The sequence below is a fragment of the Suillus plorans genome (genome assembly GCF_016647745.1).
Source record: "Suillus plorans strain S12 chromosome Unknown HD556scaffold_58, whole genome shotgun sequence".
NCBI classification, from domain to species: domain Eukaryota; kingdom Fungi; phylum Basidiomycota; class Agaricomycetes; order Boletales; family Suillaceae; genus Suillus; species Suillus plorans.
Window position 1 is genome coordinate 80,273 of NW_024537442.1, and position 27,797 is coordinate 108,069.

Genomic DNA, 27,797 nt, shown 5'->3' on the forward strand with positions numbered 1-27,797 from the left:
GCTGGATCGCGTGTCACACGTTACATGACGCGTTCGTGACTTGTTAACCTCTTCTACTAATTGTCGTAGATGATTTGATTACATTTGCAAGACAATATTTCATACAACACGTACGCCTTGCAAATAACAACGATCTTCATCTGGAACCGGTCCCAGCTTCTCTTAAGCCAGAAGAAAACCGAAGAGAAAGCAGCTCGGTAAAGAGTCCAACTTGAACCCAACTTGCAAGGAACGCGGCATGGAAACATAAAGACGCGTAGGAGTGAATATTCAATTCAATACTGATCTCACTTTTGATTGTAACATATACACGCCTTCATTGTCAAACACATACTCCCGAGTCCCGATTAATGGACTTAACCAGCACCCATCTATTTTTTCCCCCCGCCCTCTGTGTGCACCCATCGCTTTGGCACACCTTGCGAAGTAAGGAATTCTGTGACCTCCTTGACCTGTTTTCCTTGCACGAGTACTAACATGCCTGACGACTTCCCTGGTGCCGGCGAAACTGACGGGCTCGTATCAGCTACGATATACGTCACTATAATATTAGTTATCCTCACCTGAAGTTGAGGAGGCGCATCTCATCTTCAGCTCCTCTGCAAGAGCAGCCGCCTCCAACAAAAATGGCTCAAAACCTGTAATTAACGTTGTCGCCTTACGACCCTGCCTGACTTTAACTACCACCGATATTGGTTTGATCTGCCCCTTCCTGTACCCAATGGTTGACGACCGATGACCAACGCAATTATAGGAGATCAGACGCACTTGAGCACAGGATCCTTACCCTCGGCGCATATCTTGTACCAACTCTGCATCTTGTCTGATAGGCGCTCAATCAGTTGCTCGCGTTTGAAAAACTCCATGTTCGCTGGATTGTCAGACTTGCAAAGGGTCGTCTGTAGAAGCTCGTCCGCCCCAACATTGATATATGATTGGTCATGCGCGTTCACCAATTGTCGATCGGTAACGTACTTATCGAGTACGGTCTTGATATCCGCATAGGTGTATCGGGCAGATGTACTGCAGGGGACGTCATCAGCGTTCTATCATGAACTAGGAAATGGCGTTGATCCATACTCAAATCCGGCCTCAGCAAAGAATATTAGCGATTGAAGATGGGGTTTCCAAAGCTCTGTTACTTCAAGCTCCTTGACGCGTGACCGCTCCTCTTCTTCTCGTTGTCCACGCTTCTCATTCCTGAGAGCCACATCTTTTAAAGATAAATATGGCCTGTGTGCGACCACATCTGCATGTGATGTGGCAACAGAAAATACCATCAGCTCAGATTTGATCTCTTTAAGCTTCAAGAGGCCTTGTTTCTCTGCTGATTTGAGAAAATACGCGAGCGACTTGTGGGTGGAGTGTTTGATATCAATAGGTGTAGATACGGATGGCTGAGATGGTGATTGGGCAGGTCGCGAGGGTAGAATATAAGCCGAGTAAAACGTACTAGCGGGCATCGGAAGCGCGGAGGCCTGGGAGCTAGATAGGGTCTTTTTCATTGCCTGAAGAAGGGCGTCATGAAGAATACTCGAAACATCTGTCAGGAGTGAGGGATCAAAGACATAACTAATGTGGTTTAACGCACCTTCTTTCGTCAGTTCTATTTTTGGAGCATGATCATCCAACTGCGTCTGCTCCAGGTGAGAGCTCAGCGCATCAACTAATGGCTCTTTCAACGCATCATTCTCTGTGACATCCTCGTCTTCAGTGGAATACTGATCATTTGTCGTTGAATGGCTCATCTCCCATGGATCCGGCGGGTTTCCCTTGTGGCCCATATCGAATAAATGGTCATTCCAAGCATGCAGGACAAACACCGCCTTTCCCTTTGAGCCAGCCTCAGATAAGACGTCACTATCCACTGCCATATGCCCGACAGCAAGTGGGGAGCCAATATGCGTTGAATGGTGAATATATTCCGTAATACTGACAAGTTGTCCAGCTTGGAGTGATGGTGGATGCTGAACGACTTGCAGGGTCTACTGAGCGAGGACGTATCTGAACTGGCAAGTAGCACGTACCTCCAGGAATCATAAGATCCGCACCACCAATCAGGACTGGAATCACCGCAGATGGTGTAGACAGAAATGGAATGAGATCTGGCTTCTTCCACAGGGTGTATACTATTGTGACTGAGCCACGGATGAGACTCGCAGCAGGCACAACTCACCAGTCGGAATTATGTCCTCGCTGCCTATACCAAGCGTGAACCACAAAGGGTCTCCACCAGGTCCCAAATAAGCCACCTGAGTGCGGCGACATCGTGAAGCATTTTGCGGGTCTCATCGATATGTGATCAGTAACAAAGAGCTGTAACGAGATTCGCTTACACCTGGCTCATCGGTGTATGTGTTGAACTTCACTGACAGCAGACCCTCGGGGACAAGTTCCTCGCCGACATCTGGAACGAGAGCAAAGGTCTGGACGATGTGTTGTTTCAGCTTGCGCCTATCAGAGTTACGCAGGGGTGCTTGTGAGCATGACAATGATTAGGCACAACGTCGGTGAACAATAACAATCGCGCACCCGAAGTCTTTAAATTCCCTAAAGGTTTCTTGAACATGATGTCCTAAGTACTCGATCGTGGATCCTGGTGGTAACCTCGGCAACTTGGACAAGTTGACTTCTAATGGCCTCATGAGGTCACGTGTTTTGACTTCTACTTGGTATTACATTTTTCCCCCAACAGTATCAACTCCACCGTGACAATCCAAGAATGCCTCGTGCAACTTCAGGGCGTTTCTCGCGTACCCACCAGCCGTCAATAAAATCAGCCGCTGCATCATCTTCATCTAAAAACCATAGTGCAAATGAAGGGACTTCAGCCGGCGTCCGTAACCCAATATTCAATACAGAAAGATTCGGACAACATATCTTGAAGAATCCGCAGATTGCTCAAACGTACGCTCACAATTTTCATATAATATAACTCGGGCTGATTCTACGTCAGTATCGTAGACAAGGTTCGGTTCAGCTCATATTTGTGCTGAGTCGATCTCATAGATACTAATCGTGACATATAGGCAAACCTTCGCCCCACGGATAAAGTCCTCGAAGTTGGTCCTGGTACAGGTAACCTTACTGTCAAGATTCTTGAAAAAGCCAAAAATGTCACTGCTGTTGAGATGGACCCACGGATGGCAGCTGAGTTGACGAAGCGAGTTCAGGGGAAGTGCGTGTACCTCTCCGTCTTAATATCATCAACTGACAGGCTACTCCTCGAAAGACCAGAACAACGAAAACTAGACATAATCATCGGAGACTTTGTAAAAACTGATCTCCCATATTTCGATGTATGCATATCCAACACACCCTATCAAATATCATCACCCCTTGTCTTTCGCCTGCTCTCTCATCGACCAATCTTTCGCGTAGCAATCCTCATGTTCCAGAGAGAATTTGCCATGAGGCTTGTCGCTCAGCCCGGAACAGAGCTTTGGTCGCGGCTATCTGCCAATGTACAGCTTTATTCGAAGGTGGACCTGGTGATGCACGTCGGAAAAAACAACTTCCGACCAGCACCACAAGTTGAATCGTCAGTAGTCCGACTGGTGCCTCTTAATCCTCCTCCCCCTATCAAGTTCGAGGAATTTGATGGGCTGGGTAGAATCATCTTTTCGAGGCGAAATAAAACGGTGCATGCCACATTCATGGCAAAAGGCGTCATCGAGATGCTGGAAAAAAACTGGAGAACGTGGTGCTCGACACAAAATAAGGTAGTTTTAGTTTTTGTGTATTATTAACACGGGGACTTGATCACTATAAATCAGATGATCGATGAACACACAAACATGAAAGCTAAAGTAGAAGAAGTCCTCAGCTCATCGGGATACTCGGAACAGCGGGCAGCCAAGATGACCCTGGACGATCTCCTAAAGTGAGTTCTCTTCGTTTTGTCTTCTATGTTTTCTTATCAGCTGAACAGACTACTATCCGCATTTCACGACGAGGGTATACATTTTGCTTGATAGGACTTTCATCTGATGTAGTGAATACACGTCCTGTTGCTACACATGTGCCAATCTATACGGTAATTAATCATTTCACTGTCGCGCAGATACAACATCAACTCCCTCGGATCTCGGAGAACAACAAGGTTATAGTTTCTTCTAATCAAGTGACAGCCTTGCATCGATCAACCACTACGAATGTGCTCGACCACTTTCCACAAAACAACCCAACTCAAATGCTAAAGTTCAATCGCTATCCAGCGCATGGACACACTGCATGCATTCCAGCGTAAAATGGGAAAGACCTCTCAATGGCAACGAACTAGAAGATGCCGGACATGTTTCGTGTACCTCCTCTGTTGGGCGGTCGAGCGATTTGTACTTACTGGTCGATGCGTGAAACCGAGCTTATTTTTTCGGAATCGTGTTCCACGATCGCCAAGCCGCATACAACACAGCTGAAAAAGAAGAACGAAATTCATTCGTTTGTTGTTAAACTGTCACTAATGCTGATATTCGGTGCTTTGTGGCAGAAAACGACTCCGCGACATTCAAAGGCTGAGCTTCAACATGAATGTTCCGGAGCCGATTAGACATGTAATGGGCGCCAGCATATGGGCAACGCACCTGATTGGCAACTGCAATCCTCCTATTTCAACAGCAGCAAACATGGGAGGTGCCTCGTAGCAGCATATGAGAATTACATGCTAATTATGAACTGAGGCTCACGTAATGTGATCATAATACTTGGTGGCAGTGTGCAGCAAGCTATCATCAAGTATATAAAAACGTACAGGAAGCATAGGTTAGTCGTTTCTCCGCATACAGCGACAGTCTTAGTATAATGAACAACCACCACCAAGATGCTCGTTCCCCACGTCTTGTAAGGCAACCCAACCCCAGGGCTCGGGCTCCATTGCTATCCAGGTCGCATCATGCGCATGAATACCTTGCATGAACTCCAGCGTGGAATAAAAGACGTCCTAAACCTAAACGATGGGAACGAACTGAATATCAAAATGGTCGTCATTGATCTACGATTACCTGGTCCCCTACGATGATTTCTCGCGTGCCTCTAGAATAATATACCTCGTGATACACCTTCATACCGGTATCCTACTGTGGCGTTCGTAGAACGTTCACACGGTAGAGTCGATAGTTTGAATAGACTTAGAGGCTCGAACGAGATAACTGTCCGAAACTAAGTGTTTATTCGGGGGTGAAAGATCAACTGCCCTAACAGTAAATATACATCGGTTTATACTGTACAGCTACGCACTTAAGTTCGTCACACCATCACAGGGCGAGCGAACCGAACCTATTTCGTGTGACAGTCACACGCATTTTGAGGTCATCGAACTTAAGTTGTGACATGCGGTAAAAACACGAAAACATGCAGTAAAAACACGAAAAAAGTCCTAGTGCTGCCAAAAGTCCTTATATTGAGTATTTGCAATGTGTCTCTGCGCTCGTACAAAGAAAGAAATACGTCTGCCTAATGAGACTCCCAGCCCAGTCGGTCATCTCACCCAACGAACCTATGCGCAACATGTCACACGTCACACACCCCTTCGAACTTTCGAACCTAATGTTCATTCGGTCACACCCATATCAGGTCGAACTTAGGTGCGTAACTCTACAGTATACTGTAGGGTACGAATGCTATGGAATACGGTAGAACGAACGTAAATGAGTATCTAACTAAGGTGATGAAAGTAAATATTGGTTGCCAACATCAATGAGTAGATGTTGGCTTTTGACGAGCGTTACATACGCCCTCCAGGTCCTCTAGACGGGAGGACCTTTCTTCAGGTGATGCGAGTTCTTTTAGTTCTCGCGCGAAGGTCCAAGGGACGCGAAGGCAGCTGAGAGAAGGACTAAGGTGAGTACATTGACTATCAATATACTAATAAGGATAAGTCTACCGAAAACGTCCTCGGTGGTGACATCCGGCATACGCGAGGCCTGTTCGAGGTCGAGCTGCTCGGCAGCTGCGATGATCTCTTCGACGTCAGGTCCGGGGTCTGTCGCAGGTATGGGATGTGCGGGAACGGGGGCTAGGATGGTAGCGGCGTTGCTGGTGACTTCAGCAATGACCTGAGCAGCGGTATGGGGTCTAGGTCGGTGACTATGGACCGGCCGTTCACGAGGGTAGTAGTCAGGGCGAGAAGAGCGAGACGAGGGACCCAACGCTGAGTTGCGATGGTCTAAGGTGAGGTTACGGCTGCGATGGCTAAGGCGCCTGAGCTCACGAGTACGTTCGGCTCGGAGCTCTTGGTCGAAAGCATGGGACTCCTTTCAAGTGGCTAGCTCTTTGGCCTGGGCCTCGGCCCTGAAGAACCGCGTGAATGCTCCTAGGGCATCAGCGTCCTCATCAAGTCGTTGTGGAGGGGGGTAACGCCCTCCACGGTCCCTTCGTCCCCTTCCGGGACGACCTCTGCCTGCCCGAGTCGACCGGTGACTCGGTGCGTGCTCTCCTGGCTCGCGACGAGCTGGTGGGACATCGACAAGCATCGCGTCGTGCGGAGGAGGAGGGGTGGCTGACATGAGGGGAAGTTCACGATACTGGGGAACTGGGCTTAGTTCGCTCGTTATATACGAGGAGGGAGGCTCGCTTATTCGCGAGGTGCTTGCCAGCGAGTGGACCATTTGGTCGGTAAGTCCGAAGATTAAGTCGCGGGCTTTGGGGAAGGAGTCCGTGCAGTAGACGGGGATATGATCTGATGGGAGTCCTAATTTCTTTGGCAGGTGTGCGATACCTGGGACACCGAGTGCTTCAAGATATTGGGTCAGGGCTTCTAAGCGAGAAACCTGATGGTATGGGAACCACACCTTATCCCCGGTAGCGTATTCTACCTCAAACAGTGCGTCAGGACTGGTTCCTTGGTGGTCCGAGATTTTCGCCACGGACCATTCCTCTAGGTGTCCAATGTCTGAGACGTGATGGAGCTGGCGTCCTGGAAATCATCGATCATCGTTGGGCACATGGGGACGAAGTAGGCTGGCATGGAAGGCAGGATGGAGTCCGCGTTGTCTGAGGTGCGCTGGGAGGTCCAGAAGGAACGAGTTGTTCCTGTAGTCCTCTACTATCCTGTAGGGCCCTATGTATTTGGGGGCGAGTTTACGCGCCCGTCCCTTCGGTAAGGACAGGTTGCCCGTAGACAAATATACTAGGTCCCCTTTAACAAAGGGCGACTCGATGCGCTTGCGGTTAGCGGTGGTGGTGTTTTTGACGCGGGAGGCTATAATGGAGTCGTGAGCACTCATGATCGCACCTTTCATTCGCTGGGCGAAGACACGTACTCCAGGGTACTCGGAGTTCGTGTTCCAAATGAGTGGGGGTGGAAGTCTGCCATAGTTAAGTACAAACGGCGGGTACTTAGTGGTCTCAGAACATGCAGAGTTGATCGCAAATTCTATAGCGGGTAGTTTCAGGGCCCAATCTCGTTGGTTTGGTGACACCATCTGGCGTAACATCTGAGTGATAGTCCTATTGGCACGTTCGGTTGCTCCGTCGGACTGGGGGTGAAATGAGGTTGACATTCTAAGTTCGACACCGGTGAGTTGGTGGAAGCGTTGCCAGAATGTACTAGTGAATAACGTGTCGCGATCACTAACTATATTGGTGGGCATACCGTGGTGCTTGTATACTAGGTTAAACATAACCTCGGCGACATCTTTAGCTCTGTACGTTTGTTTGGTGGCGGCTAAGTGAACCATTGAGGTGAGATGATCAATGGTGACTAAGATCATGTCAAACACACCCAGTAGTGTCTTGGACTCAGGTAGGGGGCCAACGAAGTCTATACCAATTGTTTCCCATGGGCGTGTTGGAACTTCTAGAGTTTCCAGCAGTCCATAGGGTTGGTGGTTAGATGCCTTTGAGACTTGGCACGTCGGACAAGACTCACAAAAGGCTTTGACGTCAGCTATCATGCTTTTCCACCATACACTCTCGCGCAGGTACAGGATCGTTTTCGAGGGGCCTAGGTGAGCGAGGATCGAGTGAGCGTGTGAGATGATGATCTCGCGAGCGCGTCTGAGGCCAATCTTGATGTCTGGAATACACAACACGTGTTTTCCATTAACTCTGAGGAATATACGTCCATTACTCACTTCAAAGTTTTTAAATGTTCCCGGCTTCTCTATGACTTTGGCGAAGAACTGGTCCTCGTGGTAGTGGTTCATAATTGACTCATTAATATTGATAGTCGGGTCACCGAGGTTGATGATTTCAGTCATAGTGGTGTAGGACTCAATGTTCGAGTCAATAGCAGGTGAGTGGGATGGGCGTTGGTGGTCTGGCTGCGCAGCTTGTAGGTCCTTATTTGCGCAGTTGTCATCGCTTACATCAGCATTTGTGACAGTTTGGTCAGGGACTATGTCATTAAGATTCTGGATCTTCGTGACGTCGTTGCTTATGTTATCAGGTTGGTTCTGCGATTTTCCAGACCGTATGACTTCCTTGCTTACGTCATGTTGTAGGCTCTTGTTTACTGGCAAGGTACGTCTTCCTTTGTCCTCATTGTTAATTGTTCTTACGCCTGGCACCTTTCCGCCCTCCAGTGATTCTGAAGGGTGTCCACCCACCTTCAGGATCACTTTCCTGATTTTGGTGGCAGGTGGGTCGGTTGCTGCGCCTTTAGGAGCTAATGTCCCTCCATTTTGTAGCGCCACGCCCTGGTCGGTGATATCCCGGCCTACCGAGTCGTCGGTGGGCAACTGGTCTGCATGCTCGCCGTCCCTGGTGACCCTCAGGTCGAGGGATCTTGTGTCATTCGCCGGTTTAAGCGATCTCATGTCACTCATCGGTTTAAGCGGTCTCTTGTCGTTCCTGGTGAGTGGTCCGATGGTGGGCTCGCCCATATTGATGCCCTTGCCACTTGGTAGCTTCGAAATGACAAGCGAATCCGCCAGACCATGCTGGGGAATGCCTCTGCCCTGTGGGGGTGGGGAGACCTGCTGAGGAACACCTCTGCCTTGGGGGTTTGTCAAAACCTGCTGAGGAACACCTCTGTCTTGAGTGCGCTCCAATACCTGGTGGGCAACGCCACCACTTCCTTCATTTACTCCATCATGGTGGCGGGACCTGTTGCGCTTCCGCTCTGGGTGGTCCTCACCAGGCCCATTTACTAACTTCTCTGCTATGCGTGCTGACTGTCTACTCTCGGTTGCTCCCAGGAATAGTGGGGTGCCGGTGTACACTGGAGCGGTGACGAAGTTGAGGAGAAGAGTTCTAGGTGCATCCTCTTCTTCGATACTGACATACTTGCTCGGCGCCCTAACCGTCCCCTTAGGCTCGTTACTGTACATGCGAGATAGGGCATCGGCTAGGGTGTTGTCCACTCCCGGTAAGTAATTAATTCGAAAATCAAATTCGCTCAGGGCTTCTAACCACCTGGCTTGCCTAGGGGATAATTTATTCTGGGTTGTTATCCATTCCAGTCCTTTATGGTCCGTGAATATACGGAACGGGACACCTATCAGTAAGTGCCGGAAGCGCTTAAGAGACTCGACGATGGCTAACAATTCTTGCTCGTGCACAGGGTAGTTCTGCTGGGCAGAATTGAATTTACCAGACCAAAATGCTATGACGTCAGCGGTTTGGATCGGGTCCCCCTGCGAGAGCACGCCACTTGCTCCGGTGAATGACGCGTCTGTTACCAGGTTAACCAGGGAAGTTCCATTCATCGCCCTTGGTAAGTCTAGTGCTTTTCTCCTAGTGTTCCTGTGTGCGTTGACGCATGCGCGTACCAGGTCGAATGCCCGCTGGTCTGTTGGGGACCAGTCCCACCGAGTGGTCTGCGCGGCAACCTTCGACAGGTGTTGCATATGGACGCGCACGCCATCGCAACCGGCCGCTAAGTATCCCACTGAGCCTATGAATTGCATCAATAGTTCCTTGGACGTGGGCGTCTTCCAATTCGTGATCTTGTCCACTTTATGAGGGTCCAACCGTATTCCACCATCATCAACGACGTGACCAAGGATGGTGAGTTCTTCTTTAAAAAATTGCAGTTTATGAGCACTTAAGTAGAAGTTATTAGCACGAAGTGTATCAATCACAATGCGGACGTGTTTCGCATGGTCGGCGGCAGTATCTGAGTAGACCACGATGTCATCCAGGTAAACATCCATGAATACGCCGATGTATGGCCCGAATATGTGGTTCATAAGTGATTGGTAGGTGGCTCCGGCGTTGCAATCCCCAATTTGCATTACATGACTTATCATCGTGCCGTCTGGTGTCGCGAACAGGGATTTTGGCACGTCTTCTGGGATGATGCGAATCTGTTCGTATGCATCCTTACCATCGAGGAGGGAGCGAAATGGGTGTGACGAGACATTTTGCAAGATCGCGTCGATGTCTGGGAGGGGGGATGCGAGCTTACGAGTGTTCTTGTTTCGCTGTCTAGTGTCAAGCACGGTGCATAACCTGAGTTCACCATCTTTCGTTGCTTTTCTCATCATTATCATCGGTATGGCATTGGTCCCACTAAAGAACTCCCAACGACCAGATCGTATATAGTCATCTCTCTTGGCACGCCATAAGGGACGAAGAGCTTCCGGGCACCTAGATTGTCGCCAAGCGTAGGTGTATCCTTCGTCTATCAGGGGGATTACATGGTTGATGGCTCTCAGGGGTGGCAATGGGGTCTCCACGGCCTCTTTGCAGATGTCCGCGGCGTACTGACGAAGCTCTGCAGTGTACTTCTCTACTTCGTCAGTGGGCAGACTTAGGCCACGAAGTTCCAGTACTTGGGTCTGCGCGCCACGCACGGGTAATGGCTCGATACTTCTGATTTTGATCTCAGGTGGGTTGAAACCCAGTAGCACCTGGTGCTGGAACAAGAATGGCATTCCGAGGATGACATCATAGGATTCGAGATTAGCTATGTCAAAGATGCGCGTGCATTTGATCTCTTGGTACGTCATTTCCGCGCGAGTGGTAGCTTTGACAGTGCTCCGGGAGCCTGACACTGCCAGTTGCAAAGGGATTGGTTTATCTAGTAATTCGTACGGCAATTTGAGCTGGTCTACAATTGTGCTTGAGACGAAATCGGTGAGTGATCCAGAGTCGAGTAGTGCTCGACATGGCTTATCATTTAACAGGATTACGACAACGATTGATTTAGGTAATATACGCGAGGTAGACTTCGGTCTAGCAGCCTGTCGTTGCAAGGAACGTAACTCGGGTAAGTCAACCTTTGAACGAGAGGACATTCCACAGAATAACTCACTCATTTCTTCAGTCTCCTCATCGTCACTGGATTCGCAACTTTCTAGTCCAGGTAGGTCATTCTCTGAGCTCTCACTGTCACTCTCCTTGAAGTCACTACTTCCCCACTCCGAAGTCACCCAAGAGGAGCTATCAGATTCGCTGTGGTCAGTTGCATCGTACTCAGGCCCTGCAGTGGTGTTCCCCATCTTGGAAAGTTCAAGGGACGATCTGGTCTTGACGAGGTTCTCTTCGTTGTAGAGTTTCAATACGGTGAGCCATGTCACAATGTCGAAGGAGGGGTCACTTAACTGGGAATAATAGACAATGTACTCGTCGCGATTGTGCTTATCGCTCAGGAGGTACGTGTCCTTGTCTCCCCACGTCGTCAAGCTGAAACGGTCGCCTCTGAATGGACTATAAATGGGGTCATTGAGCTCATCCGATAGGAGAGGGATGGCCAGTCTGAGTTTGGCTAGCGCACGGTGAGTCACGACTAAATGTTTAGCATGTTCTAACTTTTCGAGTCGGCTTAGGTCGTTGATCATGTCCACAGCAAAACCATAGAGACCTTGGGCCGTCCCTTCAGCTATGGCAGCATTCCGGATATCAGCAGTCGTCACCCCTACAGCGTTCGAGCGAAGGGAGGTGGTTTTCGGTTGCTGATAAGGAGGCAGCCGGTGCCATTTGGGGCAGTCTTTGGCCAGGTGACCCTTTTGTTCGCATTCAAAACACTGATTGAGTTCCTTTAGCTTACAGATGGTCTCGGTACTCTTAGCGTTACGTGGAGGATATTCACGGCCATTTGGCCTGTTTCCTGTACGTCTGGAATTCTTATTATCATGGTGAGTTCTAGCTGACGAAGAACTATTGTGACTAACGGCGTTTGCAGTAAGGGATTGTGTCCTGGGACGATGATCTCTTCGGCTACCGTGGCGATCACGACGTTGAGTTCGGGACTCGTGGTCAGCAGCTCCAGCGGCCAACGTGGGGTTTAGGGCGATGAGAACGTTGGGGTCTCTTAAGTTTTCAAGGAACGCTCGTTCGGTACGTAGCGCTTTCCGTTCGATCGTGTCCATACTGACAGTGTTAGGATCGTATCCTTTGTCTACAAGAGACGCCTTAATGAAAGGCTTACAGTTCATCCAGAACTGCCGCACCAATTCACACTCTCCTACGTCCCCAGCTGTATCCGCGAGTTCCCGGAGGCGCCGTATATAGTCTCGAACGGAGTGACGACTTTCTTGCTTGCAGTCAAGGAACTTCTGCCTCTGCATCATCCGGAAGTCGGTGGGGAAGATGTAGTCAAATAGGTGCTCAAAGAACTCCGTGAGTGAATATCGTTTCTTTAGATCTAATATATCACGCTCATAGAACCTATAGGCATTTCCACCAAGGTATTTGCCAAGCATCTTAAGGCTCTGTTTGGTGGACAGCTTAGCACGGTCCCTCCAGTCGCGTACCTCGCGCACCCATTTCTTAAATGTTGACGAGTTAACTTCACCATTGTAAGTGAAGGGAGGCTCGTGTTTGAGAAACCCTTGTTGATACTTTAGTAGGTTCAATTGGGCCCTGTGTTTCCTCCTTGCGGCGCGCTTTCCACGTTTTGTGGTTTCCGAGTCACTAGAGTGGTCTGACTCGGGTTCCATAGCAAGGATTCTTGCGTTGGGATCGTCAGATGAGTCTTTGCTAGACTCACTTTCGTCAAGGTGCGTCTGTGCTGTCCTCAATCTCTTCTTGTCCGCTACCTGGGACGTCCGCTTGGATGGCTTACGGGACTTCTCTTTTCTTAGGTACCGTTCATCTTCTGACGGCTCAGTGGACGACTCCTCACTTTCTGACTCGGATGACGAGTCAGACGGGTCTGACTCGCTCGGGTCATTACCAGCCATCGCTCTTTTAACGGAGCTTCTGTCTGGGAGTAACGACGATGCTCGCCAGTATCTGGTATCATCCCTTGTCATCCTAGTTGGCTGACTTTTTGTGTCCATCAGTGGTTCGACGACCTCGACTTGCGGAGCACTCATTGGGGGATTTGCGGCTATGCTTGGTGGGTCATTGTCTTCCTTGACGGTGACCTTCTGTTCACTAATGTTTTGGGTAGCGTTCTCAGGTCTCTCGAAGTGAGTCTGATCGACGTCTGCGACGGGGAACTTGTTGGGGCTAGGCGCACGGTAAGCGTTTTTTACCAGTTCTTGGGCCATGTCTTCCCTTGTTTGGGCTTCAATGACCATTAATTCGAGTTCTCTTACTCGTTCTTGCAGGTTTTCGATTTCTCCGCACTTTTCGGTAAACTGCACCCTAGCAGCCTTCCGGAAGCCTTTAAGGGCGAAATTCTGGAATCTGATGGACCCTCCCCGATTATCATCATCCCACAGCTTGCGGAGGGATTCGTCAGATTCGTCGGGTTCAGGCCGGTTGAGCTCAGCCATCTCTTCGTCAAACTCGGTCCAATTTTTCAAGTGACTCGTGAGTTTACTGAGCTTTGGTTTGTCACTTCCGTTGTCAGTTTCACGTTTAGTCTCGCTTTGCGTGTGGCTGGGAGGTTTAGGAGCTGGGAATACGGGTACATCTCCCAGTCCTTCATCATCAGTCACCTCTGACCAGTCAAAAACTGCTTGTAGGCGGGGGATATTATTACTATCGGGTGACATGAATGTTCGTAGTCTACCGATTACAGGGACACCAGTGGGTATTTCATTCATTATAGCTCCTAGGCTCTCATCACTTCTAGTGGAGTGGGCTATACCGGCTCCCGCGTTGTCGAACAACAGGGTTCTGTTTTGGGCGGGGCTGTTGACAGCACTCGTCGCCTGAGTGGACTCGTTGTCCACTCCGTCCTGGTCACGAAGACCGAATATTAAGGGGGGCTCCATGCCCATCCCTTCATCTCGAGGGGCAGTCGAATTGCTCCGAGGCTCTGCGCGCTCAGACCGAAGTCCAGCTGCGTGTGCGTCATCACTCGTGCTCAGCGACCTAGTCGGAGAGGGAGGAGAGGCTTCATCTATTGCACTAGTAGCAGTAGGCATAATGTTCTTTTTGCGATATCGTTTGAATATATTGGGTTTGCGTGGTTTTAACAAGAATCAAGGCTCCGGAGGGTGATCAAGCCTCCTCGACGATGACTGTAGTGGTGTCACGAGTTCCAAATACAAACCATTATACGTTCCTAAATTCTAAGTCCTTTAAGCGCCCAGTCACAGCGCCTGTTACTAAGAAAGTATTTATAGTTGAAGATGTCCCAATAACGGCGTCTATTGTAGAATTACCTAAAGAACCTATGAACGAGTCACGTGACTTATCGGAGTATGCCGGACTAAACTTTATTCCAAACGACCCTGACAGAATGTTCCAGAACCTTACGGTTGCTGCGGCACATGTCATGACATCATAGTTATATATAGAATCGTACGATATCATCTTATTATTTGATTGGTAGTTAGTTCAGACTCAGTTTCGATCTCAGTTACAAATATGTGTATATAGGTAGTGTCTTGTAGTCAGTAGTTCTTTAGTTCAAACCTCTTGTATCTCCTAGTGAGCAATCCGAGACGTACCTGCTGCCTTATCCTCTTTGTGATTATTCTGTTGTTTGAGTCCTAGTCTCTGCCCAGCGTTAATTCGTTATTGGGTTGTGACATTAGGTTTGAACTATAGGAGACTCCGACTCTTGCGTTACACTCTCGCACATCTCTTTCTTTGCTTGTTCATATTGGAAGTCTTTCCATATCAACATTCAAACAAAGCCGTTTACTCTTTGCCCGGTCTAAACAACCGAGACCTTTCATCATTCTTTGCTCATTTGAGCGCAACTTTCATACCTATCCGCTTTATTAGTTAGTAGTCCTATACCAGGCCCTGTCTTACTACAGCCGCCAGTATACGGAGGTGTTGACGACATTAGGCGTCTCACTACAACTTTGAGTGCTGGCCCAAAACCCTGCCTGCTCAACGTTACTATAGTTTCCTTCTACCTATCCTTTTTCATCACGCACGTAGGCATTCGTTTCGAGTCAATAGCGGAACTGTCTAGACGACAAACCGTGCTTTCGACCTACGAGGATTTAGAGACATACCCTAGTGAGACTCGCACTTGTAAGCTTCGGCTGGAAGAGTGATAACTTGTCCTAGGCTTGTACCCTCAAAACGGAGATTGCATTGTCTCTAGTTTTTCCCACTCGATCGAGTATAGTTTACGTATCTTTTCTTAGTTAGTATTAGGGAAGCGTCAGTGTGGGATTTTACCAGAACCCCTTGACCCTGAGCCAGTGGTAGATCCGATCAGATATCGGGGACCGCTCAGTTTTCTGTTACATAACTTTCTTCTTTTCATCATCATTCCCTTTCGGAAGAGCCCTTACGAGCAGCTCTTCAAAGACATCAGTAAATCGGGTTCCAGAACACAACTGGTACTATGTCTTCTCAACCAACACAACCGGCGCAAACTCAGGAGCAATGGTTCCTACAATACGTACAGGACCAAATCTCCGCTACCAGTAGCATCCTTCTGCAGAAAATAGCAGAGCTAGAGCAAAAGAACCAGGAACTAGCCACTAAAAATGGAGACCTGGAATTACGCTTGAAAGCGCAGGAGGATGAATCGGTCAAGAGAGCCGCTGCACAACCATCATTCGGATCAGCGGGGGCTGTAATGATGGGAAACAATACCGCAAACATCAAATTCGCTAAACCCACAGACTTCACTGGAGAGAAGGACTCCATAGACGCACAAACCTGGGTTGCTCAAATCTGCCTGTACCAAACACAATGGCCGAACATCACCGAAAAACAAAGAATCTCGGTCATGCTATCGTTCATGAAAGGAACAGCTGGCAAATGGGCACAAAAATACATTGAGGAACATGCGCAAGGAAAACTTACCATGGACAAGCTCGATGAAGATTTCTCTGCTATGTGGAAGCAGGAAGATCAAGAAGGGAAGGCGATAAGAGACTTGGATTCTCTCAAACAAGGATCTTCGTCAGTCCCAGAGTACGCAGCTGCTTTCAGACAAAAAGCTGCACACACTTCATTCTCCGACTACGACCAAAGACAGAAGTTCAGAAATGGACTTCAGGACCGTGTCAAGATACAGCTCGCACATGTCCCTTACAAGGACAAGGACACCATGAAGAAACTGGTGGAACACGCGATCCAAATTGGACGCAACTTCGAGGAGCTAGACGCGGACAAAAAGAGGACTACGTGGTGGACCCCGAAACAAGGAGGTCCCAGGAACCAAGAGTCCAGAGCAGGTCCAAGTAAGGAAAGTGATGCCATGGACGTCGACTCCGGAAAGCAGAAGTGGGCCCCCAAACCCCAAGGAAAGACTGGATCTTTCAAATGCTACCGCTGTGGAGGAGAAGGCCATATGGCTAGAAACTGCAAAGACGCAGTCGCGCCAAAAGCGCAGGTGAAGGCTACTACAGTGCCAAAAGAAGAGAACTCAATGCCGCAGTGGTTCAAAGACTGGACTGCTAGCAAAGAAGGCAAGGGTTTTTAGAAGGGTCGAAGTCAAAGTCTGCGAACTTAGACCCGAACAATCGTTTCTCCATTCTATCTACGTTTTCGGATGTATCAGAAGTATATATTAAATCCAAATCTGAGCATTTTTATATTCCGATTACGTTGAAAGGAAAGAACCGACAAGCAGATGTGAAAGCATTAGTGGACTGTGGAGCATCAACACTATTTATAAGCGAAAAGTTTGTAAAAAAGAACGAGATCCGGTGTCGTAAATTATTAAGACCTATTCCGGTTAAAAATATTGATGGCTCGCTAAATGCCGCGGGATCAATGACACACTTCGCAGAACTAGGTCTAAAGATCGGTGACCACGTTGAGGATGAAGCAGCCTTCATGGTTACGGACCTAGGAAACGACGATGTTATTATCGGCATAGATTGGCTAAGATATCATAATCCGGAAATAGACTGGAATGCTGGACAGTTTGCACTTTCTAGATGCCCGGTTAAATGTATTACAAAAAAGGAACAAAGACAAAAAAATAAGGAAAAAAGAAAAGAACAAAAAAAGACAGAAGAAATGCCAGATCTGATTCCCACAGAAGAGGATGACGAAGAAGACATGGCGATGAAAAGGGCGACGGTCGAGGAAATAGAAGATGAAGAGTATCCTGGAGAATGGATCAAGTATAAAGCCTCGGTCGCCACGGAGCAGAAGGTTGCAGAAGAGGCAACGAAGGTGAAGAAATCGGTCGAAGAGATGGTTCCCAATTGGCTTCACGATTACCTGGGAGTTTTCTCAGAAGAAGAATCTAAGCGCTTTCCCGAAAGAAAGAAATGGGATCATGCGATAGATCTTAAGGACAATGGCGATCTTCCGCCAAACGCGAAACCCTATCCCTTGTCACCCAAAGAGATGGACACTTTGAAAGATTGGTTAAAAGCTGAAACCGCACTGGGACGTATTAGAGAGTCACAATCCCCAGTGGCAGCACCCTTCTTCTTTGTGGCCAAGAAAGATGGCAAATTAAGGCCGGTGATGGACTATAGAAAGCTCAATGAGAAAACGGTTAAAAATGCATACCCGCTACCGAGATCTCAAGATTTAATTGACGCTTTAACCGGTGCCACGATGTACTCTAAAATGGATGTACGATGGGGGTATAACAATATTCGCATGAAAGAAGGAGACGAGTGGAAGGCGGCCTTCAAAACGCCGTTTGGTCACCACGAACCAACCGTTATGTACTTCGGTTTAACGAACTCCCCTGCCACGTTTCAAACAATGATGAACAAGATATTCAGAGATTTAATTGATGGAAAGACCATAGTGGTCTATATTGATGATATCCTCGTATTTACGAATGGCAACAAGGAGCAACACCGAAAAGTTGTACGAGAGGTACTGAAACGACTGAAAGAGAACGACTTGTATCTGAAGCCTGAAAAGTGTAGCTTCGAACAGTCAGAAGTCGAGTTCCTCAGGTTGATAGTGGAGAAGGGTGGTGTTCGAATGGACCCTGTGAAGGTAGAAGGAGTAATGAAATGGCCTACACCCAAATGCGTAAAAGATATACAGGCATTTATGGGCTTTGCCAACTTCTACAGAAGATTTATCTTCGGGTTTTCGGACATCGCTAGACCGATGAATGATTTATTGCGGAAAGATGTCAAATGGGACTGGACGGAGAAACAGCAAGATGCTTTTGATGAACTGAAGTCAAGGTTTACATCAGCTCCGATCCTAGTCATGCCAGACATTGAGAAAAAGATGAAAATAGAGACCGATGCTTCCGATTATGCAACTGGAGCGGTTCTATCTCAACTGATGGAAGATGACTTATGGCACCCCATGGCGTATTACTCTAAGTCAATGAACGATGCAGAAAGAAATTATGACGTCCATGACAAAGAGTTACTCGCAATCATTCGAGCGTTGGAGGAGTGGAGGCACTATGTGCAGGGAAAACCTCATCATGTGGAGATCTGGACAGATCATAAGAATCTCGAGTATTTCATGACGAGCCAAAAATTGACAAGAAGGCAAGCCAGATGGAGTCTGTTCCTGGCGGAGTATGAATTTATGCTCCAACATAAGCCTGGTGTAGTCAACGATAAGGCAGATCGTCTATCTCGGAGAGAAGACCACAGAGGGGGGGTAGAAAACGACAATTCTGATCGTATTTTGTTGAAACCGGAATTTTTTGTTGTAAAAGCTGCTAAAAGAGGCCAAGTTCTAGTGCAAGGAGAAAAACAATTGCTGAGAAAGATAAGGCAATGCACAGAACGAGAGCCCGAAGTCGCTAAAGCATTAGAAACGCTAAAAGCAGCACCGGTACAATTGCGTAGAGGAGTCGAAGAATGGAATGTGGAGGATGGATTGGTGTTGTTCAGAGGATTGGTTTATGTTCCAAATGATAAGGAAATCTGCCGAGAGATATTGGAGCTGTTTCACGACTCTCCACCGGCTGGACATCCAGGACGTGCCAAAACCTTAGAACTAATTTCCAGAAATTATTGGTGGCCTTCAATGACGAAGTATGTCCACGATTACGTAGATGGCTGTGATAGATGCAGAGCAACGAAGATTTACCCAACGCAACCACATGGTCCGCTTAAACCAAATGAAATACCAGCAGGACCTTGGCAATCAATCACTTGTGATTTGATAGTAGATTTGCCTAAAAGTGAAGGGTTCGATTCTATTTTTGTTGTCGTTGATCGATACACGAAACAAACGCACATCATGCCCATGAAAAAGGAAGTTGACGCTCGAGGAATCGCGAAACTTTTCTTAGATAACGTATGGAAACACCATGGAACTCCGAAACAGGTGATATCGGACAGAGGAACACAATTTGTCTCCAAGTTTATGGGACAAGTGTCGAAACGCCTAGGCATAAAATGGAACATGTCGATGGCTTATCATCCTCAGACAGACGGACAAACGGAAAGAATAAACCAAGAAGTAGAGCAATATCTAAGAATGTTCACGTCTTACCGCCAGAATGATTGGGTAGACTGGCTTCCGCTAGCAGAATTCGCTCACAATAACTCCGTCACTGTAACCGGTCATAGTCCGTTCAAAGTACTCTACGGATACGATCCTGAGTTCACCTTTTCACCAATTTCCAATTCTAAAGTACCTGCAGCCGATGAACGAGTGGATGTAATGAAAGAGGCGAAAGAGGATGCAGAAAGTATGCTGCGAATGGCAAATGAGCGGATGAAGAGATTCTACGATAAAGGAGTAAAAGACGCACCACAGTTTAAGAAAGGAGACATGGTCTGGCTCAATGCCAAAAATATCCATCAGAAAAGACCGAATAAGAAACTCTCCGATCGAAGACTTGGTCCGTTCGAGGTGCTTGAGAAGACGGGTGATGTAAATTACCGCCTAAACCTTCCAGCAAAATATCAGATTCATCCAGTATTCCATGTAGAGTTACTCATTCCGCATTCCCCCTCGACCTTAATCCAAAGACCTCCACATCATCGTCCGCCGCCAGAGATCGTATCAGAAGGCGATTCCGAATGGACAGTACGAAAAGTCCTAGACTCGAGACTGCACAGATCAAAACTCCAATACCTAGTAGAATGGGAAGGATATCCGATAGAAGAAGCAACATGGGAACCTGAGGAAAACCTTGAAAATGCACAGTTGAAAGTTCAAGAATTTCACCGGCAAAATCTGAAGGCATTAAATCCCCGCAAAATTAACAAATCGGTGTTTGAAACCCAAGAGTTTTTGGAATGGCGCAAGAAGTTTATTCGCCCTAGTTTCATTCGCGATGACGCTCATCCTAGAGAGGGGGTAATGTCACGAGTTCCAAATACGAACCATTATTCATTCCTAAATTCTAAGTCCTTTAAGCGCCCAGTCATAGCGCCTGTCCCTAAGAATACGTTTACTGTTGAGGAAGTTCCTATTATTGCGTCTATTGTAGAATTACCAGAATCACGTGACTTATCGGACAATGCCGAAGAAGATGTAGACATGATGCCACGCGATACTCTTGGAATGTTCCAGAGCCTTACTGCGACTGCGGCACATGTTATGACATCATAGTTATATATAGAATCGTACGATACCTTTAATTATTCTGATTGGTTAGTTAGTTCATACTCAGTTTCAGTCTCAGTTTCAATATGTGTATATAGGTAGCTCGTCGTAGTCAGTAGTTCTTTAGTTCAAACCTCTTGTATCTCCTAGTGGACAATCCAAGACGTACCTGCTGCCTTTTATCTTTTGTGATTATCCTCGTTTGAGTCCTAGTCTCTGCCCCTACGTTAATTCGTTATAAGGGTTGTGACAAATACGAGCGGGAGGTTTACGACGCGCTAAACAAAGGTATGAATTCTACTAGAATGTTAGACTTAATGTCGAGCGTTACAAAAAAGGCTTACTCACATCTCAGTATTCGTGTCGAAACTGAGATGTTTGGTTGAGAGTACCTGGACTTATAAGGTGAGCGTCCCAGGTACAGTTATGTAGTGAAAATGAGCTAAAAGATGGACAGCGCACGAGCCGACCATGACACGTTGTGCTCGTTCTCCGTTTGGATGCGCTCGCACTCGACATCCTCTCCACTGGGTCTATCCTTCGGCCGGTTGCTCCATCTCTGCCTCGGCTCTCCTCCCTTCGGCTTTCTTTCCTTCGGATTCGTCGGATCCCAACACCGGAGTATGTATCGGCATGTTCACAGGGCAACAGATAAAAATATAACACAGGAATGTTGGCCTCGAAATCGCGTGCATCAGATGGCATGGCTGGAGAGAGATGGGTGGAACACCATCAACAGGTGGGCGGAAAAATATGGCATTTTTTGTCCTAGGACGAAAAATTACGGTATGATCATTAATTTTCTCATTCAGAAAGAAAACGTACATATTTCCTTCTAGGTCAAACATGGTCCCTTCGACGCATATAGATGAGTGCAACAGGTGAACAAAAGAGTACGGCATTTTTCGCCCCAGGACGAAAAATGATGGTATAAAATGTAAGCGTGATGACAAAGGATTGCCGCTTGCGTGGGGCAGGTCAAAATAATGGAGGTTGTACGAGGGAATTAAAAAGGTGGTAAGTTTGACCACTTAAACTGGGCGTATCACTTATAAAAAAGGAAGCGCTGAAGATGGAGGGTACAGGGATGCCCGGAGGGCCATTGTGAATCGTATTTCTGCTGACTCTTGACCTACTGCCGGCAATTGCCGCTTGGCAATTGCCACCGGTAGCATTCTGCCAACAACATCAGGGTGACTCGTTGAAATTTTATTGCGAAACCGAGAGACAAGGTACAAGACACGATGGCATAGAGTGTAAAGCCTGCGATTATTACGACCTCCGTAGTCAGCCAATTCAAAATCGTTTATAGTTTCGTCCGGGAAATGGAAACTCTAGGTCTAGTCTACGTGTGGGTGCGGTCTGGGTCCTGTCTGGGGGTGTGCTAGCTACCTGGCTAAATTTGATGCGTTGATACAACCAATACCAGGAAGCCACAGAGCGCATTCATGGCGAAACTGCACGGGTGCGCTTCACGTCCCAATCTGAGCACCGCGGCTTTGGCACGTTCAGCGGCACTGCCATAGAAACCTTGCCGGAGGTACGTTTCCCGGCTCTATTTTTGTCTTTCTCTGACTTTCGAAATCAACTCTATCAGCTTCGACTCGGATGGTCCACATGTCGCAGTACGCCTTATCTCTTGTCTGTTGCTACGGAAAAGCCACGGTGAGCTGCCAGCGCTATGTCCTGTGCTTCGCGAGCTCGACATAACTCACTCCGCTGTCAGAAAACCAGATCTCAGTTTCACGAATCAATATTTTCTCGCGCGCTCTCTGATTTCTCTCCTCGCCTCCTGTTATTATTACGTTCGTGATTTTCTTCGTGTTCCTCTATGTGCTACATAATGTGGTGATTTATTTTTTATCTTCAAGCGTTTGCTGCACATGCGACGCCACTCTGCTGCTCGGCGACGTACAAGAAAGTTTCGACTGAACACGACGACGACTTCCTCGATCGGGCCAATGATGATATGGGCATTATTGTGTGTTGCTTTCTATGTATCTCAATCCAAATCTCACAGGTGTATTAGGCTGGTCTGTTCTCAGTGGTCAACTCCACCTTTATCGTCAGAATGCAGCCTGATCCAGGAGACACTACCAATGCCCTCGTCCCATCCACCACCTCTCTCTCGTTCTCATTCTCCTCGTTCTCTCCTTCCCTTCTCCTGCTCTCGTCCATCGTCCGTATTCGTCTGAGCCACGTCAGCAGTTGCCGACGTGTGCTGGGCGTTTGCGCGTGATGTTCGTGGTGTTGGGAACGGCATGGTGGAGCTCGGACATTGATTACAAGCACTTCAGCATGTGGGCCGCGGCTTGCATGGGCCTAAGCCCCGGCTTTGGGCCGGCTTGGGCTCACGGCTCAGGCTTGAAATCTGGTGAGCCTAAACCCCCCTCAGGCCGAGCCTAAGCCGAGGCTTTGAGCCCAAGTGCACGAGTGCGCATCGCAAATTAGTGGAAGTTGAGATGCCTCACACAGGAGAGAGACATTGCCTCCATTCTCTTTCAATCCTGCGAGGTCAAGCTGGACCGTCAACCGAAAGCATCTTACCCTGCGACCAGCTTATGCCACCACGTTCAACGGATGTCAAGGACTCACGCTTGAGAAAGCGGTACTGCACCTACGTACAGATCAGTTCGCGCACGGTCAGCTTTACACTGCGCTATCGAGAGTTCGATGTCGAAGAGACATTCGGGCGCTATTTCCTGCTGGAACCGAAGAAAAGACGATGGCGAATGTAGTATACAGACACCTGTTATTGTAGTTCACTAGGAAAAGACACGCAACGTCCGAAGGTGTTCGGTGCTCTTGTATTTATTATGTCGTCGCTTTCGCGCTAGTCGTTTCGCACATGGTTACCAACCGCGTTCACAACTGAATCCCATACTCTGTCAATTATTTACACTATTCTAATGTATGTAGTGCTCAAATAAGACATCAAACCTGGATCATTATCAGCAATGAACTGAGAGCCCATACGAGACAATTCAGGATGTCGGATGCAACCATTGACAAAGGCTTGTGCTTTAGCGTTGCTGAGAGATAGAGAGAGCCGTACAGAGACAGGTTGCGCTTCGTCTCCTCTCACATGGGCCTGAACGACTGAGAACCACTATCCACGCAGATGATGGAATGTCGAGGTGAGGAGAGCGGTATGTCGCTGGGAATGAAACCCGCCAAGATAAGTTCTTTCGCACCGTCGAAGCCGTATTCGTACTTGATACACGATTGGGAGAGCGCTGTCTCGGAGAACAAGGCAAAACGGTTCATGGAAATGACTTCGTCCATCTGGAGAACTGAAACTTAGGCTACTAACTCACGGGTGCATGGTATAGATACGTACCGTCTTACACGCCGTGCGGAGGCAGGAGTAACAATGGTAAATGTGGCCCCAGGCATGCAAAGGCCATTCCTCACTGCTGGTCTCCTTGAAAACCTTGCTCCCCAAGACCATCACGTAGTCGCCTTCCCTATTGACCCGCAGAACATGGGAGCAGACAATGAAGACAATAGGCGTGACTATCGACAACAGGTAGTACAAGACAAAGTAATCGCCTTGCTTGAGTGGATGATTATATTTAGGTCAGCCGGTGTCCGAATCAGCATGACGAGATTAAAACTCACTTCTTGAGTTCAGTGCCGATCGGCGTGCAGCCAACGTATCATGCTCGAGCCAGACGTCAACATCGCGAGCATGGCGAGCATGAGTGATATAAAGAGAAGACAATAGGGAACGGGTGACGTGTAGTCGAAGTATGACACAGGAGAGCCTGTGCTGACGAAAACACCGCTTATAGCGAGGAGGACACTTGCCTTTATGAGAGCGTGTCAGCGTCGGCTTCAGTTCGTGACGAGTGTGGAGTTGGATAGCTTACCGTGGTGATAGTACTGGCCAGGATAGAGCACAACATGCTCCTAACGGTTTCGAAGGCTTGTTCTGATTGCAGCGACTTCCGATGATCATCAAGATTTGGGCGTCCAAGTGCCAAAAAAACAGAGAACCCTCATTACGAGAGACGTGGAACGAAGGGCTTCGGGGAGGGTTCAAACACTCTTAGGTCAGTAATCGCATATGACTGGAAAGGGCGGCGTAATTGAGTCATACGGCAAGGATTCCCAAGTTTTGAAAGCGTACCTGAGTGGAATAGAATGAAGCCATGGCGTGAAACAGAAGAGCGAAGAGAGACTAATGCTCATAGTGAGAACAGGGAGATGCAACCTATTATAAAGGAACGGCAGAAGGGTAGGGACAGGGATTGTGTATTACTAATAGTCTCAGTCTTTGCAATTGCACTGGATTTTAGCAAAGTTCAAACCATTCTTACTTTGAATACCATTACTATGCCAGCTACACGCAAAGTTGTGCCTCGCAAGCGCGCTCAGTTATCCAATGAAGATTCAGAGCCCGAATCTCTTCACAGCGACGCCCTCGACGACCTGCCGCCCAAGAAACGCATCCGTTCTTCCAATTCCAAGTCCAGCTCGCCTTCGAAACCCAAACTCAAGCGTAACAAACGCAAGGCCAAGGAAGATGATGTGAAAAATGAAGAGGATGTAGATGGTAGCGATGTAGACCCGAAGGAGGGGCAGCAAGTCGTAGGTCGCGTTGTGCAAGCTCCAAAGACAGGCTGGGGTAAGTCGGTCTTTTTCTGCCTCAGGGATGATCAACTTACCGGTTTTAAAGTACCTCCCGGCCAGGTTTCACAGAACACGCTTGATTTTCTAGCGAAATTCAAAGACCCTGCGTGTAATGACCGTGAATGGTTTGCACTTCTATCACGGCCTTCGTTCATCCATTCTTGACTGAAAATCATCCTGCGCTTCTAGGTTTAAGCTACACGGTATGCAGGGTTTATGCATCAGGCTGAAGCTCTGAGCTTATTTGTCAAACAGAACCAGTTTACCGTCGCGTAGAAAAGGAGTTCAAGGCGTTCATCGAGGCGTTCACTGACATGCTCACAGACGTTGACTCTGAGATTCTTCCGTTACCCCCTAAAGACGTCACCCATTATAGAGATGTTTGTCCCTTACATGTTTCCTTCCGTCGATCTGCGGACCTGATGTCGTGTGGGTAGGTCCGCTTCAGCAACGATAAAACACCATACAAGAAGGGACTGTCTGCAAGTTTTTCGAGGAGTGGCAGGAAGGGGATTTTTGCGTTTTGTGAGCTTCGCAGTATTTTGCTTCTGCTGCAGATATCTAACTGTTCGTGGATCACGTGTAGTACGCACCTCTTGGCATGAGAGTCGGACAAGCTGACTGGATATATGCACGTTGTTTGCTCACAGAATGAGTCAGTCGCAGTTGGAAATACTGGATCGGTATATGCTAACATGAATGACAATTAGTCAAGCCGGGTGACAAGAGCGTCATCACTGCAGGTGCACGGTGTCCTGGGAAGAACGAACTTTTGACTCTCAGGTACGTCTCGTCTCCGCTTTGTTTCCGTGGTTCTTTTCATACTTTCCATTACCTAACATAAATCACCTACTTCGTTCCACACCCGCCGCCAAGACTCTGCACACCACAATCCTGGCTTCTAAAGCATTTACTACCCATTTCGGCCCTCCCCGCCCACACCCGCATGGAGATTGGTATATGGCTAGCGGTTGCGTCCACCACTTAAGCCACTTTAATAAGCATCTGATAGGTGAGTCAGATGAGTGTGGGTCCACGGGCACTACCGCAGACATGAGTCACCATCTTGTTGGCGTCTTCGAACTTATCTGCTGATGTGCGCCCGTGGGTGTTCCTCCAAGTTTGTCGAACCAGATCCTCTCTTGATCAACGTACCAGTGGCCCAGCGCCTTTTGATATTTTTTTGCAAGCTTGTAGACTTCATCGAGGATCCGGGGCTCTCTCTGGCGTGTCTCTTCTGGCCAATAGAGACACTTTTCAACCACGGGCAGTTCACTGGGTTCAGGGTTCATCAGAGATTCCCATACCAGAACCGATAGTGCCTTGCTCTCCACTGGAAACACACTGGTCGCACATTCGAGTGCAAATGCAATTCATTCTGTGGTGGGGACTCGGATCTGAATGTGTAGCCATCGTCGAATCTGTGGACCGCTTTTGTGTTACAGATGAGCTACCGCGATAGGTGTACAAAGGGGTTACTTAGGTGTATAAAGGCAATGCCGTGGTACAGATCAGAGATGACAAATAAACCTCCATGTTGCAATATGCATCATAAGCCTAAGAGCGGCAGCGTCATATCTGTCGACAGCGGGTGCGCTTCATTCGAATTCATCAAGAGCTGATGAAATATTTACGAGTGAATATCGTGGGCATGGGCGACATTACGAATCACTATATTGGGATAATTAACGCACAAGCTACAGCGGGTCTGCACGTTATCTCGACTGCTGATGAACAAAGAGGTGGAGTCACGTATGCCATGCACGAGCATGAAAGCTGCTCGGAAGCGCGAGAAGGAAAATTTGGGATCTGTAAGCCAACAGACTATACGAGTACAAAGGGCAAATTGTGTATACAAGCAGGTGAGTCAAGGTATGAATGAAAACTGCTCAAAGTAAAAATTCCTAGGCGACATGAAGCTCGCTTCGCCTCCCATTGAAAGCTGGAAGAATTTCGGGTGAGCATCTTACGCCAGCAGAGGTAGTGTTTCTGACGACTTGCCAGGAATCCAATCAAGGAAGATGGCCTTCGTAGATTCATCACTCATCTCCATCACGTATCGGTACGCTTCGAAAGCGGCTCCAGTTTGATCGTCCAGGATAAGTGCATGGCAGCGTTGCTGGTTTACGGTCTGCCACAAGGACTTGAGGTCCCAGCCAAAAAGCTTCACAAACATACAGTTGAGCATGAAAAAGATTGTCGGTCGCGTCATATCAACGCACCACGACAAAGTCCTCGTACATAGAGTGAATGTCTAACTTGGCAAAGGAAACGCTAGCATTAACAGCGGCAGCGAAATGGCGAGCGGCTTCCCCGTAAAGGGCGCTCTCCATGGCAATTTTTCCTAGTTGGCCTCGCAAATATGCCTGGTGTACGAAGCGCAAAAAAATGTAGTGAGCATACAAATCCGAGCTTGATTGAATGTATGATACTCACTTCTACAACATGACAAGCAATAG

General features: G+C 48.0%; 7 protein-coding genes across 7 annotated transcripts; 3 read left to right on the forward strand and 4 right to left on the reverse strand.

The window, feature by feature from the left end:
* Positions 1–195: 195 nt before the first annotated feature.
* Positions 196–2,673, reverse strand: HD556DRAFT_1397101 (uncharacterized protein). Its single transcript, XM_041303717.1, has 9 exons — positions 2,533–2,673; positions 2,337–2,476; positions 2,177–2,252; positions 2,028–2,129; positions 1,592–1,975; positions 1,081–1,543; positions 769–1,023; positions 564–712; positions 196–508 (listed from the first exon to the last, which is right to left on the reverse strand). The coding sequence occupies exons 1-9, from the start codon at positions 2,567–2,569 to the stop codon at positions 372–374; spliced, it is 1,743 nt and encodes a 580-aa protein (XP_041156559.1). The 5' UTR covers positions 2,570–2,673; the 3' UTR covers positions 196–371.
* On the forward strand, positions 2,674–4,363 carry HD556DRAFT_1397108 (S-adenosyl-L-methionine-dependent methyltransferase). The gene is made up of 6 exons (XM_041303718.1): positions 2,674–2,907; positions 2,957–2,969; positions 3,030–3,178; positions 3,233–3,722; positions 3,777–3,883; positions 3,932–4,363. The coding sequence occupies exons 1-6, from the start codon at positions 2,723–2,725 to the stop codon at positions 3,972–3,974; spliced, it is 987 nt and encodes a 328-aa protein (XP_041156560.1). The 5' UTR covers positions 2,674–2,722; the 3' UTR covers positions 3,975–4,363.
* Positions 4,364–5,783: 1,420 nt separating this feature from the next.
* On the reverse strand, positions 5,784–6,503 carry HD556DRAFT_1311267 (uncharacterized protein; the record flags this gene model as incomplete). The annotated part of the gene is made up of 2 exons (XM_041300526.1): positions 5,784–6,084; positions 6,298–6,503. 2 exons carry the CDS (start codon positions 6,501–6,503, stop codon positions 5,784–5,786), a joined length of 507 nt encoding a protein of 168 aa, XP_041156561.1.
* A 15,633-nt stretch (positions 6,504–22,136) lies between these two features.
* On the forward strand, positions 22,137–23,054 carry HD556DRAFT_774503 (uncharacterized protein). The gene is made up of 5 exons (XM_041311592.1): positions 22,137–22,243; positions 22,301–22,368; positions 22,430–22,508; positions 22,575–22,684; positions 22,733–23,054. The coding sequence occupies exons 2-5, from the start codon at positions 22,312–22,314 to the stop codon at positions 22,940–22,942; spliced, it is 456 nt and encodes a 151-aa protein (XP_041156562.1). The 5' UTR covers positions 22,137–22,243; positions 22,301–22,311; the 3' UTR covers positions 22,943–23,054.
* A 396-nt stretch (positions 23,055–23,450) lies between these two features.
* HD556DRAFT_1397114 (uncharacterized protein) lies at positions 23,451–24,290 on the reverse strand. The gene is made up of 2 exons (XM_041303719.1): positions 24,044–24,290; positions 23,451–23,988 (listed from the first exon to the last, which is right to left on the reverse strand). The coding sequence occupies exons 1-2, from the start codon at positions 24,152–24,154 to the stop codon at positions 23,785–23,787; spliced, it is 315 nt and encodes a 104-aa protein (XP_041156563.1). The 5' UTR covers positions 24,155–24,290; the 3' UTR covers positions 23,451–23,784.
* HD556DRAFT_1397116 (uncharacterized protein) lies at positions 24,210–24,654 on the reverse strand. Its single transcript, XM_041303720.1, has 2 exons — positions 24,576–24,654; positions 24,210–24,513 (listed from the first exon to the last, which is right to left on the reverse strand). Exons 1-2 carry the CDS (start codon positions 24,609–24,611, stop codon positions 24,334–24,336), a joined length of 216 nt encoding a protein of 71 aa, XP_041156564.1. The 5' UTR covers positions 24,612–24,654; the 3' UTR covers positions 24,210–24,333.
* Positions 24,655–24,987: 333 nt separating this feature from the next.
* On the forward strand, positions 24,988–26,222 carry HD556DRAFT_1397119 (uncharacterized protein). Its single transcript, XM_041303721.1, has 7 exons — positions 24,988–25,333; positions 25,385–25,463; positions 25,528–25,541; positions 25,594–25,718; positions 25,776–25,863; positions 25,925–25,993; positions 26,049–26,222. Exons 1-6 carry the CDS (start codon positions 25,042–25,044, stop codon positions 25,957–25,959), a joined length of 633 nt encoding a protein of 210 aa, XP_041156565.1. The 5' UTR covers positions 24,988–25,041; the 3' UTR covers positions 25,960–25,993; positions 26,049–26,222.
* The last annotated feature ends 1,575 nt before the right edge of the window (positions 26,223–27,797 follow it).